At 40.4% G+C, this 13563-nt stretch overlaps 2 protein-coding genes across 3 annotated transcripts; both read right to left on the reverse strand.

Annotated features, from left to right (window-relative positions):
• Positions 1–472: 472 nt before the first annotated feature.
• Positions 473–7259, reverse strand: pmpca (peptidase, mitochondrial processing subunit alpha). Its single transcript, XM_035390875.1, has 13 exons — positions 7110–7259; positions 6321–6523; positions 6011–6090; positions 5811–5893; positions 5578–5672; positions 5391–5491; positions 3885–4148; positions 3381–3473; positions 3160–3278; positions 2929–3019; positions 2693–2755; positions 2433–2577; positions 473–2105 (listed from the first exon to the last, which is right to left on the reverse strand). The coding sequence occupies exons 1-13, from the start codon at positions 7154–7156 to the stop codon at positions 1936–1938; spliced, it is 1554 nt and encodes a 517-aa protein (XP_035246766.1). The 5' UTR covers positions 7157–7259; the 3' UTR covers positions 473–1935.
• A 674-nt stretch (positions 7260–7933) lies between these two features.
• LOC118212697 lies at positions 7934–13003 on the reverse strand. 2 transcript variants are annotated; one of them, XM_035390877.1, is made up of 8 exons: positions 12604–13003; positions 12382–12484; positions 11396–11510; positions 11153–11268; positions 10203–10302; positions 9944–10068; positions 9376–9557; positions 7934–9190 (listed from the first exon to the last, which is right to left on the reverse strand). In XM_035390877.1, exons 2-7 carry the CDS (start codon positions 12470–12472, stop codon positions 9382–9384), a joined length of 723 nt encoding a protein of 240 aa, XP_035246768.1. In that variant the 5' UTR covers positions 12473–12484; positions 12604–13003; the 3' UTR covers positions 7934–9190; positions 9376–9381. The 2 variants fall into 2 exon arrangements, with proteins under 2 accessions (XP_035246768.1, XP_035246767.1); XM_035390876.1 differs by having other exon boundaries at positions 12382–13003.
• Positions 13004–13563: the final 560 nt, after the last annotated feature.

Consider the following 13563-nt stretch of genomic DNA (forward strand, 5'->3'; position numbering starts at 1 on the left):
TTGGCTTAGCATTAAACATGTTCACTGCCAGTCTATTGGAAGAAAACATTTGCTGTGATCTACAGTGGATGTGTGAAATGAGGAAACAGCTGCCAGTCATCAACCCTGTCATAAAAGTGTCCAGTCACATTATATGTCCAGCGCAAGTGCCTAACTTATTCTCCATTGCTGCCTGGTGTGTTCGTTTAGAGAATATTGTTCTCCAAATGTATTTTTAACACTATGTTTGGGTCCAGAAGGAAAACAATTTTGTATGGTTATCTTTTTTTATGGACATTGGGATGGGAGTGGGTGTCTGATTAAATTCAGGGGGATGAGCCAGAGTGTCAAAATATAACGCAGCAGTAAACTAGCAACTTGCTACACCAGTTTCAATTTTGCTAATTGTTTAATATACCAAACCAGATTCTAATATTCTGATCCACAGACTAATTCTACATCTGCCACAGCCTGCAAATCAAAAGCCACTCGATAATTTTAAATATAGTTTTAATAATTACATTGTACTTATGAATACTGTATAGAAACAAATAGCCTTGTTTAAAAATCAATATCCTAAAACACTCCGTGCCCATTTCAAATATTTTAGTATAAGGGTGAATTAATCAGTTGTACAGCAACTGGAAAGGTCTTATCTGAGTTACTTGCCTCCATACATATACACAAGATTATACATATTTAAACAGTCACAGATCCAAAACACATTCTAGATTGGTATATGGTCTGCAAGTTCTTTTCTGCTGTGTTTTAATGTGGGCGGTAGTCATGATGACCACTACAATTATGAAAAAATGGCGGTGTTTGGTACCGCAATTAATAAATAAAAATGAAAACAGCTCTGTACTGAAATGCAGGAACACGCCAAGCAAAATCTTCCAACTGACATAACTACCCTGGGCTTCTGAGCAGAATAACAAGTCATGGTTCAGAAATCAGATTTGTACTTTAAATTCAGGTCTTTGGTATGTTTCAGATAATGATGGACACAGCATGGCATTTGAAATGTTGGCCAAGGGTATGAATGAATCGAAGTCTAAAATAATTTTAGAATGACATGGTGGACTTATTTGCCTCAAATAAACATCAAAATTTCCTTTCTATGGTAATCAGTATCTTTTGGGAGGCCAGCTTTTACCAGTGGATGGTCAACAGTTCAAAGCAGGTTATCCTGTAGTCAAAACTACTTGGAAATTCACAATAATATGGGTGATTGGCATAACATGACCCGTTTTTGATTGAATTGTATAGGACAATTTGTAGAGGATGCGCAAACTCACAACGCAACACTGCACGAATGTTCAAATTTTACATTTTTAACCACAGGGGTAAGGAATTAAGCCATATATAAAGGAATAAAGTACATTTAGGTAACAAAGTATAAATTCCGAATTTGCAGCCACTGCCTACATAGAATTCCCATGAACTTTAGCCCCCACTGTCTTCAGGATGCTTTGAGTACACAACCATCAATATGAGTGACTGTACATATGTGTAACCATTACTGAGTATAAACAATCCTGCAAGTTTCTGGAAAAATCTATCTACCTTTGCTCGCATGTATACTATTTTACAACCAAAGGCATGCAAATCCACAAAAGTAGTCCAAGACATGAGCCATAATGAGATCTGTGGAGCAGGGTGTGTCTTTGTGTCCTTTCCTTCCCATTAAGGACTTTACATCTATGAACTATACATATATCTATGTGAACTATATATGCATAGCAGCAACCTTGAATTTTTAAGACAGACTTTTGTAAGGCAACCCCTTTTCCTAAGCCTGTAACGATAAGGTTTTAAATAGTATGGCGCACTTCACATTCCCACAATCCACAATTAGTTCCACGCCGTCTCCGGTGAGAGAACAGCGTTATGGTTCAGTTTCCAGCACGCGCGCTCCTCCATGAGCAGTAACAGCTGCAGTCTGTTCGCCCCGGCCTATCGGAAAAGGCGGTACATGCGGGGGAGCCGCCCGTCCTTGCTGGAGAGTGCGGTCTGGATGTGCTCGTAGGAGGGCAGCTCCGTCAGGTCTCCCAGCGCCGCCACCGCCGGCTTGCTGCGCAGCATCTTGGTGGTCACCCGCTTGATGTCGCTGGCCGTCACGCTGCCTGCACGCGATTGTGGAATCAAGGCAAAACCGTTTGAGAAATGGCGGGAAATCTTTGTACACTGGTACATTTATATACCATGGTTTTGTAATGGCTTGCTGATAACGTGATGAGTGATTTAAACAATCTATACTCTGTACTATACTGTAGCAGCTTGTCTGCAAAAGGCATAAAAACAAAAATAATCAGCTATAATGGGGAAACTGGGCATATAATACCAGCTGAAAGACGTACAATAGATGTACTATATGCAACAGAGACTGACAGATTGACTGACTCATTCATTCACTCACTGAAAACATAAGGTGACTGAATGGCTTAACTCACTGATCATTTGACACAGCTCATGTGGCAGCTTCCTCTTTCCAGTGGCAAGCACCTGCCGACCCACGTCCTCGAAGATGACTGGCCGAGACTCCAGGTTCATCATCAGCATCGACTTCAGCTGGGTCTTGGCCCGCTCCAGCTCCATCTGAATACAGAGGCACGGGATATGCCTGAGTCAATTCACCACAGTCCTACTTCACTTACGCACGTCCACGTCATAAACACCCCTTCACCCTGTCACAGGCACTCATTTCTCTCACCTCTCCTGGTGTCCCACCCATTTGAATGAACTCCCTTGTAATAATCTCCACCATTTCCCGCACCTTGAAAACAATTAAAGACAAACTTTAAGCATCGTGCTGTCGCATCATAGATTACATTTTACAATGCAATACACTTTATATATAGTTCAACTGAACTTAAAACATGGACACTGGAGCAAACCCACTTGGGAAACATGAAAATGGCAGGTAAATGTGTGGCTCCATGTACCCACCTGTCTGGGATCAGCACTTGCATGGATGCAAAGCAGACCAGAGTCTTCATAGCTATGGTGGTAGGAAGTGGCATTGTACATCCAGTGATGCCTGGAAAGCATAGAATTCCATTATACATACAGTACACACTGGAAAAATATAATAGTAGCAGTTACACTACACTTCATTCTGTAGTTCCAGTTCTGCATATGGATCTGCAGGAGGATAATCCCAGAAGACCTGGACCATACCTGTTAAGCACATTAAGGTAAAGGCGAGTGAACATTCCTTTCCCAGGACCCCCGGCTGAGAACGACCCTCCGCCACCCATCAACATGTTTAAGACGGCAAAGGGAATGAAGTCATCCTCCTGTCAAACAGACAGTCCACAGGAAGTGAGGGTTAGGCAAGAAAATCATGGCCACTCGACTGAAACTGAAGTAAACTGTAGACCTTGCAGAATATTTCTCACCAGGAAGGAGCAGCTCTCCAGGCCAATCATGATGTGGGTGAGTTCAGGGATGGGCGTAGGGCCTAAGCTTACATCAGACATATCTTTCTCAGTCTGTTCAGACAAAGAACAAAAGTTACACAGAGTACTTTACCCTTAAAATCAAGTGTCAGAACCCGCACCTGGGGTACAATAAACTGTCATACTTGTGACAGGGCAAGTTAATGCGGGTGCTGGTATGGCTATTGGTCGGAGCTTTTCCATGACAGTACTTTCTTTCTATAGAACTGTGTGTATTTATTTAGATGTGTTAAAAAAAGTTTTCTCCCTAAAAGATAAATACATTTTGAAGAATGAGTGTGCCAACCATATGTAAAGTTATGGATTTTACTAGCTCACAGACCAATCGCAAATGCCTTTTACACCTGATAAAGCACAAACAAATTGTCATGCTTCCGGCACAAGGAAGAGGTGGTGGATGATGGGTAATGAGTGACATGAGGGGGCGGATGCCATAACACTCACCTTGATTATGCCACCTGTGTACGCTGCCACAGACAGGTCAACGTTGCCAGGCGTGCTTGCTCCCCACACAGGCTTCATTCCAAGTAGGTACTTCCTGGCGCAATCCACTAGCTGCTCATGCTCAATTCCCACCCCCGCTAGCACCATGCGTTCTGGGGTGTAGTAACTCCGAAGGTAGGTATGCAGCACAGACCGGTCGATCTTCTCCACGTTGTCCACAGGACAGAAGCGGGGCAACCCAACAGTGTTCCCCCGATACGCTGCCTGGACAAGGTAAGACCGGGGCATCAACCTACTGGCAGTGTTCATGCAATAACAAGGGCTGCTGTTACAACGTGTGGCTTTATTGCTAGTCAATGTTACAAGATGGATGTGTGTGTCTAGCAGCTTACGGGTGTACAGAAGTTTACAATGGGATATGACGATCTGTGACCCTGAACATTTATCTATAGCACTATGGAACATCATGGCTGCCTACAACACATTATTTAGCTAGCTATCTTGATTGAATGAATTTCAGCACTGCTGAAGCAGTGACCAACATTTTTATCAGGATTCTCTGGCCTGCACCACCCATCCCAAGTTAACTTTGTCTGAACCAGCGAACTGCCTCTTTTCCTCCTGCGTACAGCTGAGCATGTGCCACCTCTCCTAAGACACTATCTATCCCAAATGCCACAGACCTATGCCTTTAAAAATAATGCTTGACAACAGGCCTTTAGGCTAACTAGAGCTCATATTATATTTCAGCTTCCAACACAGCAGTAACTGGGCAGATCCCCTCTGACTGCTTGAGCCAGGAATGCCATGTGAGACCTTGGCATCTGGCTGAGAGGGGCATTCCTACGCTGACATGGGAGGCGCTAACTGCTGCTTCCCTCCAGTCATGATCTGCATGCTGACCAAGTGGACATCGTTCCAGCCACCTGAAACAGGTGCTACGCTAGGCAAGTGATAAGCTTTTAATGAGCTGTATTACGTGCCCCAGCTCAAACAGAAAAGTTCCTGTTTTGAAAGTGTTTGTGCTAATACCTCTGCCATTATTTAAACAGCTAAGATCCTTTCATATATTTACTTGCTATCCATATATTAATAAACCGATGGGCATTTTATGCACATTTATTTGTTATCAAGTTTCAATGCATTTACACCAGATTTTAAAGACATAATGTAGCCTAACACTTGTAAGCATATCAGATGTAGGAAGAATCTGGAGTAAGTAAATAAACAAATTAAGCACTGTTTTGTTCCACAGTCACACATATAAAATAATGATTACTTCATAAAAAATAAATAAAATAAATAAATAAATAAATAAATAAATAAATAAATAAATAAATAAATAAATAAATAAATAAATAAATTAACTTGACACTTTTCCACTTTTATTTAAGGTATATAATTAAGGGAAAATTGTGAACAGTACTCATGCACTGAACAGCACTTGGGCAAGGGCTCAACAATTTCATTGAAAAAGGAGTTTGGCCTGATTTTAGTGCCACTCACCGCATGGATCATTTCCGTCAACAGGGGCTCAGGATCCGGTCTCATATTGAGGTCTTCCAACTCAAACCGCACAGCCATACGTGTCATCTCAATCTCCTCATCTGCATCAATAACCAGATCATCAGCACCGACAAAGCAGTACAGCCCAGAAGAACTGACAGCCAGTCACCATGACAAAAACACTGACCAGTTAGACGGGGTTGCAGGACAGCGTCGGCAAGAAGGCCAACCACAGTATCCAAACCCTTCACCTCTGCAGAAACCGCATACATTGTTGTGTCTCTGTGAATTAACCAAACAGCAGGCCATTAAGAAACATGATTAATGCATGCTAATAGCCTACTACAGCAACTAACCCACTATCCAAACCAAACGCTCAAAAGAGAAGCACGGTAATTGAAAATGACGAAAGAAGAGTACCTCGATGCCTGGCAATCACAAATCCCTCCATGCTTCTCCAGGGTCAGGAGAATTTCATCTTTGCTCCCATACTGGGCTGTGGACTAAAAGGAAGTCCCCTTATAGATTTATCTCAGTTAAATGGTTAATTGTACCACAGACAGTTTGTAGTCAACTAGTTCAGACCTTAGTGGATACGACAAAACGCATATGGGACTTACAGAAAAGGCAAGTTTCTCCAGAAAATGTGAAATTCCACTTGGAAACTTTGCCTCATGTCGGGATCCGGAGTTCACCAAGACTAGGGAGAAGACAAACCTCAATGCAGTGAGTCATCAGACCAAAAAAAAAAACAACAACAGAGGCCTGGTCCCATTTTGGTGACAACACAATAGAGCATTTTTAAATGAAGACATAATTAAGCAAACTCCAGAAAATTCAGAATACTGTATAGACAAATTCCTAAAACTGCTATTTTAAGGAGTTTGCTTACTTATGCAAAACTGCAATTTTCAGTACTAGAACACTTACCCCCAACGGTGCAGAACTGACCAAACTTGTTCTGTGACGCAACTCTGAGGCCATTTTCTAGAGTGGTGACTTTCGTTTCATATTTCTCACGTTCATCAACGGATGCAAACACTGGCTTGGGTATGCCAGGTAATGGCGAGGACAGTGAAATGTTTGGGTATCCGCCACCACTGCTGTACCGTCTATAGGCAACAATTCCCAAACTGCATAGAGAGAAGATCATTTAAATAAATAACTGTTTTATGTGGAATTACATATGTTGCAAAAATTAAAGTATCCAAAGTCAGGCCTAGTCAGAAAGCTAAATAGAAAAGCGTGGAATGTCACTTAATACGCAGTTAGAAGATCTAGTTTAAATAGTATGGCGCTAGTCTAGCTAGCGGTTAAAAGCTCATCAGCCAGAACGACAGCATACAATAGCCTATATGAGTTAGCTAACTGATAAAATTACAATTCATCCTGCCATTTTTGTTCTGCTACAAATAACAGTTAAATATATCTATAAGGTTCGGGTAATTCAAACGTATATATTTTGATGTGAACTGAGCGAAAATATAGTGAACTTGCCGGTTGTTGCATGCTGTGGTTATTCAACGTGACATTCTTAGCTAGGTAGTTAGCTTGCGTTAGCTAGCTAACTACATAACAGACGCACTGCTTGTTTACATATGCAAAAGCTGGAATCATACTGTTGCCTTTGGAAATGTCATGACCTTGTGTAGCTGCCCCAAAACGTATTATTGCCCCGCTCAATACAAAGCCGGCATTTACCCTTATCGGAAACATTACCTGTTCGCTCGGTTCCAAGTCCTGAATCTCGCCATGTGCGTCGCCATCTTGAACTGACATTGACCGCTTCCGGGAGGCGTAAAGACAGAAGGCGAGAGACCGACTACAGGCAGCGCTGCGACTGGGATCGGTTTGATTAGAAGCCGACACTCTCGAAAAGAGGCGGGCTTTGACCAACATCTAGACTTTTAGTAAATTGAAAAAAATCTAAATTTTCATTTTTGAACTTTGAGAGGATTTTGACTATTAGTGCGTGGTGTTATTTGCGTGCTTAACGTGTGGAAATGTTCTGATGCGCTAGAGTATTTTCAAAGCTAGTCCAGAGGGACTGTGCTGTACACTGAGCTGCTAATTATTATAATCAGGAGTGCCGAATTAGAGTCAAAATAAAAACCTAGAGGATAGTAGATCTCCAGGAACAGGGTTGTTTATCACTGATCTAGACAATCCTGAAGTTCAAGTGGTAGTGTAGTTGTTTTCTTTAAAAAATTAAAAAATAATATAATATATGCACGCTTAATGGATCAAGGCTCAAAATGGTTGGCATGGGTCATGCCTAGGTATGATGAGAAAAACATAAAACGGTCATTATTTAACAGTTATAAAAATAAAAATAAATCTTAATATTTTTCAAATCATTATATATTTGGAATTTTCAGCCACATCAGATCATGCCTATAACCGAATCATCTAGAACAGTACTGCTAACACAAGTCTTTTTGTAAAAATGCTTATTGTGGAAAAGCTTGACACTGGCATTCACTGAAGTGAAATTGGCTGGAGGACACCATTTCATCAGCACAAGAAGAAACTGAAAACAATAACACCTGTAAAGAAATTTATTGTAAATAAATGGACATCATTTTCCTTCTACAGCTTGACACTTTGAGACATTTTGGAGCAAAATTCTAAATGATTACAATGTTGAATTACTTTCATTGATAAAACAGCATTCACTCACTCATTACACAGTGGTTTGTAAACTCTGTCCTGTGGACCCACCCTGTATAGTTTTTGGTCACAGCCAATATCTTGATCAATTAAGATTGTTGAAAACATGTTTGGGTTCTAACAATTTTGTACTTTTGCTAATTACAACATAATGCAGGTTTGGCTCTCTACCCTTTGCTCTGTTACTGAACCCATCATTTTTCACAAATAGATTAGTTTCAGTGAACAGTGGACCACAATTTCAAGGACCTCAGTGATTGTAGCCCTGTCAGCCTATAATTGCATCGATTCATAAATGTAACCTCTTTCTAAAGGAATCATGTGCTACACAGAACTAATTAAGGACAGATAACAGCTCATTACTATGCAATTATGGTAGGATCAAAAACCTGCATATGCAGTGGGTCACCAGGAGCAAGTTTAAAACACCCTACGTTAACAAAAATTGCCAAGATAATGTGTTTATATCCGTACATTATCACTGCTGCTTCTTCAGTGAGTATTCACTGTTTAAGCACCTCCGCAGAACAAATTCTTTGCCTGTACTGTAGCTCATTTTCAGGGTTTCATTACATTGATCTGCTTTTGTGCAAATACCTTAACCCCTTTCATGAGGTTTCATGGTTATGAAATAATGGGTAAAAGACTGAAACCTCATAAATGGCAGCTTTTTGTGAGCCAATTGGCACGGTCCAAAATATACATTAAAATAGAGAACACCACAATTAAATTCTCCTGTATTCCACAATAACTTTCCTAATCAATTTCATTATAAAAGAAATATATTTTTTATCTACAATGTGCAGAATTACTACATGAACCTGGGGAGTAAGGCCTTTTTTCAAGCTTGAAATCTGATTATGAATCAGGAATGTGGCACTATATATACATTATATTTTCTCTTGATACAAAGTGCCCTGCGAAGAAGACAAGATTTATTTAACTGCATTGTTGCCATGGCCCCTCAGGGCCCCTCAGCGCCACACATACCGCAGTGTTGTACAGAAGTCATTGCTGAGACGTTATTGACTAAGGCCTCAGTCTCAAGCTCTTGTTGTAGACAGCCACAGTAGTCTGTCCATGCTTCTTTACACCCGCAGTCACTCTGTGTGTTCTGGATCAGTCAAGTCCTGTGAAAAGCGAAACAACAGCCTTGTGCAAATAGGCCAGACTAAACACTGAATTAACCCTAAATAGTATTGAAGCCCCCAATTCATTTAATTCTATATGCATTGTATACATCATAACAGATCAAAGTACTAAACAACTAATCTACAATGCTCTCTGGTCACTCTTATTTGAAAGCACAGGTTACCTGTGCTCAAGTCTGCTTGCTCTCTGAAGAATCTGTCCCTGATGACAAGGTGGTGTGGTCTGAGGGGGTGTGACTGTCATGTCCCAGCAGTGCTGACTGGGCTTTCTGAACAGCTGCCTCTAGCATGGCCTGGTCACTCAGAACCTGCCTCAGTGTTCCATGGTCCATTTCTAGCAGCATGCCTAGAAGAGAACATAGGGAGTCAGCACCAGAATCCACACCTGGTCTAACAGGTATGCTAAACACAAGTACCAAGCCACTGATGGTTTGTTTCTTGTGCTACCTGTGCATTCTACCCCATGCCTAGAAGTTTTATAATACAGAGATGGTAATCTTTAACTGATCGTCAACAGGATACTTGGCTCATTTCAAAGTTCATGGTTTCTGAAATTTACTCCACAGTACAGCTCTACACAATGTATCCCTCCTGATGGATGTTTCTTCAAAATCAGGCAAATAAAATGTATGCCTGCATAATGTTGCATTGCTGCCAAAAACTGCCTTTGATGTAGAAATTCTTCAACCTACCAGGTTTTGTAAGGTTACCTTTTGAAAGCTACTGACTCACCTGTGATGTCAGCACACTTTACTGCATCGATCTGTCGCACGATCGCAAACAGTTTCTCCCCCAACCTCTCTGCGTCATCAGGATCTGAGAAGTCACTAACGTCCGTCTCTTCTGGGCTTTGTCCACTGAAAAAAGTGATATTACATCAAGGCCAGTGCATTTCTTGCACATTTTTTTTCTAATTCTGAAGTAGTGCATCTACAGTATGTCAACAATAATAATCAGACGAGCACTTTCATTGTCTGCAGTTCACACTTACTCCTCCAGCATCTTCAATGCAATATTAACCCTTTCCTCCAAAAGGCCAGGATCAAAGAGAAGTTTCTGCACCTCCAGTTTCTTTTGCTCCAACAACATGCCTATAGGAACAAACAGAAAGGCACACTTGTATGGCCAGTACACATTAATTGCATGTAGTTACTTTCCCCTAAATGGTCACTTTGCTTCCTTACTCTAAAGCTGATCCAAAAACAGGACACATTTTATGATTGTAAAAACAGCATTGGTCATATCAATTTGTCTGGTATATATGGTGCACACACAACAGAAATGCCTGATGTTGTAAATGTGTCATTGTTTTTAAAAAGTTGTATTATGTTTAAGGAAATTTACAGGAAGCACAGATAAGTAAACTTGCACCATTCTGCCAAACACACCAATGGAAGCAGCTCATTCTGCAACACACAAAAAGGTAAACTAGCTGTACTCTGGCACTCAGGTACAGCAAGCTAGCCACATTCTTTAGCACAGCTATTTGAGTCGCCACATTTCTGCTCATATAGCTTCTGCAAGTAAACTGAATAATTAGAAGAACTATTGGATGTCTAACACATGATAAACATTTTACTGTACACTATAAACTCTTTTTTTTTTTTTTTTTTTAAAGCTGCACATCATGGTAAAATATCCATCCATATCAAACAAAACATGATTACATTTACGCCTCAGAAATTACATCTATGGACAGAAATTTCTCATTTTGATATCCATTAGACAGGTCTGCATTGAATGAAAAACCTAATCATCACTACAGTATAGTTTGTTGAATTGATAAGTTATGCTAAAAGTCCATGGTGCACCTCAACTAAATAATTAATAATAGCTCTTGTACCCTGAACACACACTGATGGCTCCTCTTCACCTAACTGGGCTTGGACGCAGTCCATCCCAGTACACAGGAATCAATGTTGCAGTGTCCAAAGTCCACACCTGTAATTTTCTCTGTGAGACCAGTGTTGTAGACTTCCACAAGCTTGTACAGCTGTTCACCCAGCGAGTCTGAGGAAGTAGATGCTTGATCTTCCTCCTGGGGCTCCATCTCACTGCTTTGAGGACAGAGAAGTTCAGAATCATAAAGCCAGACCAGCATGGGCTGATTAAGGGTTTATGCTAACTACCTGCGGTCTTTCATACTAAACTTACCAGATGACAGCAGAGTATCTTTTCACATACCTGTTGTCCCCGGACTGCTGGAGAGCACTGATTGCTTTATTCAGAGCCTCAGTCAACATAGCCTCATCCTGCATTATCTGTGCCAGTACAGAACCAGGCAGCTCCAGCAACATCCCTGCAGTGCAACACACATACATATGCTCTGATACGGTCTTCAATTTATAAATGTCCACATTCCTATAACAATTTTATCCTGCAATGTAAGCAAGCTTTTAGAGTATCGTTTAGGTTGTCCTTTCTGCCAGTTATTTTGAGCATTCATTTTTCTACCAGATTTACACAACATCTGTGAGCCTACAAGATCAAAAGGTGACTGTCTGGTACTTCTACACCCCTGCAATAAGAAAGAGTCTACAGCAGTGTCAAACTCCAGCCCTGGAGGGCCGCAGTGTCTGTTGGTTTTCATGGTCTTCTCAGCACCAGTGGTCCATTTAAGTCATTGGTTGCCTAAAGAATCCACACACCTTGTTTTCAAGGCATGAACTGACGGCTAATTGAAAGAAACCACAAAAACCCACAGACACTACAGCCCACCAGGAATTTAGTCTGACACCCCTGGTCTTCTGTGCACAGTATCAAAATCAAAGAGTAATGTTCTACACCGGCAATTTTGTAACACTGAAACTGACAATGATAACTGAAAGCATAATAATGAAATTCAAATAAATGGTTTAATAAGACACAAATATTGCGTACGGATGAACAGCAGATTTTAATTGTACTTATAAAGTCTTTATTAAAGGAATGTGTAGTATTTAGAAAGCAGCTACAATTGATTTTTATAAGACATATGAAATTTGGTTTCAGTGGGTACCTCACCTGTAGAAATATGTCTGCGTCAAGTAAACAAGACATGCAACTTCAAAACCAGTGTCAATCATACAGAATGATTCACTCCGACCAGCAGTTTAATGTCATTAACAACAAGCATGTCAATCTTCTAGGGTAGACACCTTCCCTCAGACCGAAGTGCTGTGGTGCATTACCTGTTAGTTTCCCAGCCATTTCCACGTGCCTAGGATATATTAGGCCATACAGCTTCTCCCCCAGCATCTCAAGATCCTCCCCATCCTCCATATTGAGTGATGTCTTCAAAATGCATTCAAGTGTCTTCTGAGTTGATATGCTTTTGGCATTTTTAAGTTTTAGCTAGGTAGCTAAAATATCAAATATAAACAAACAAATCACAACATATGCTGCAATGTTACCTGTCTAATTTGTCCTCCAATTACATGCAAACAACGACATTGAGGTAGCAGTAGTATAACCTACACAGGCTACATTTTTTGCCACTACATCCAATATAGCTAACATTAGATAGCTAACTTAGCTACTGCTCTTGTTATCTAAGAATGTTTTCTAGTTTGCGTTATCTAGTATAGTCAACATCAGCTAGATAAAGTCAATTTAGAAATAATCTTAGCAAATATGTCTGTGTATAACTACTATAATTATTAGATTATTATTATCATATCTTTTCCACATAAGCTAAAGTTTTGCGTTTGTTGGATAGCATATTTCATTTAATTCTAGTTAACGTTAATGGCAAATCTGTTTTTCCAGATGCTAAAAACACATCCAATCTTCTGTGGCAGAACTGCGCATGTTGATGACGTTTATCAAAAACGTAGATTTGTCGCAGCGAGCCTTAGTACGCTCTGTTTCAAAAATGTCTCTCCGAGAGAAGTAGGGCTAAAAGACAAAAATAAGAATTGTTCGTACACAGACATTAATTGTATGTGATATGTATATGAAGTTCCCCTGTGAAAAATTATGTTCTATATGTTTGAAAACTTTGAATTGTTACAAAACAGCATGACAATTACGTTAAAATGACTTAAGTGTTTGCGAGCGCGTATGGATATATTCTTTTGTAAAGCGGCTTCCTTCCTTCTCTCGCTCTTTTCTACCGCTGAAAGGTAACGTGGTCGTATCCGATGGTCTTGTTGCAAGACGCATTTTAATAATTTTTTCCATTTTGTACGTACTGAGTGTATAAACGCACATTTATATGATCAATGATGTTTATTTCCAACTTCTCATGTCAACACTTTGGAATATGAAACTTGTATTTTGCTGAAAATGTTCAATTCTCTACTGTTGCTAGTGTGGGCCTCCCCAGATAGCATAACGCAGCTTTTCAGAGGCCCTCCCTTAGGCATTTAACG

The sequence above is a fragment of the Anguilla anguilla genome, chromosome 14 (genome assembly GCF_013347855.1).
Source record: "Anguilla anguilla isolate fAngAng1 chromosome 14, fAngAng1.pri, whole genome shotgun sequence".
NCBI classification, from domain to species: Eukaryota; Metazoa; Chordata; class Actinopteri; order Anguilliformes; family Anguillidae; genus Anguilla; species Anguilla anguilla.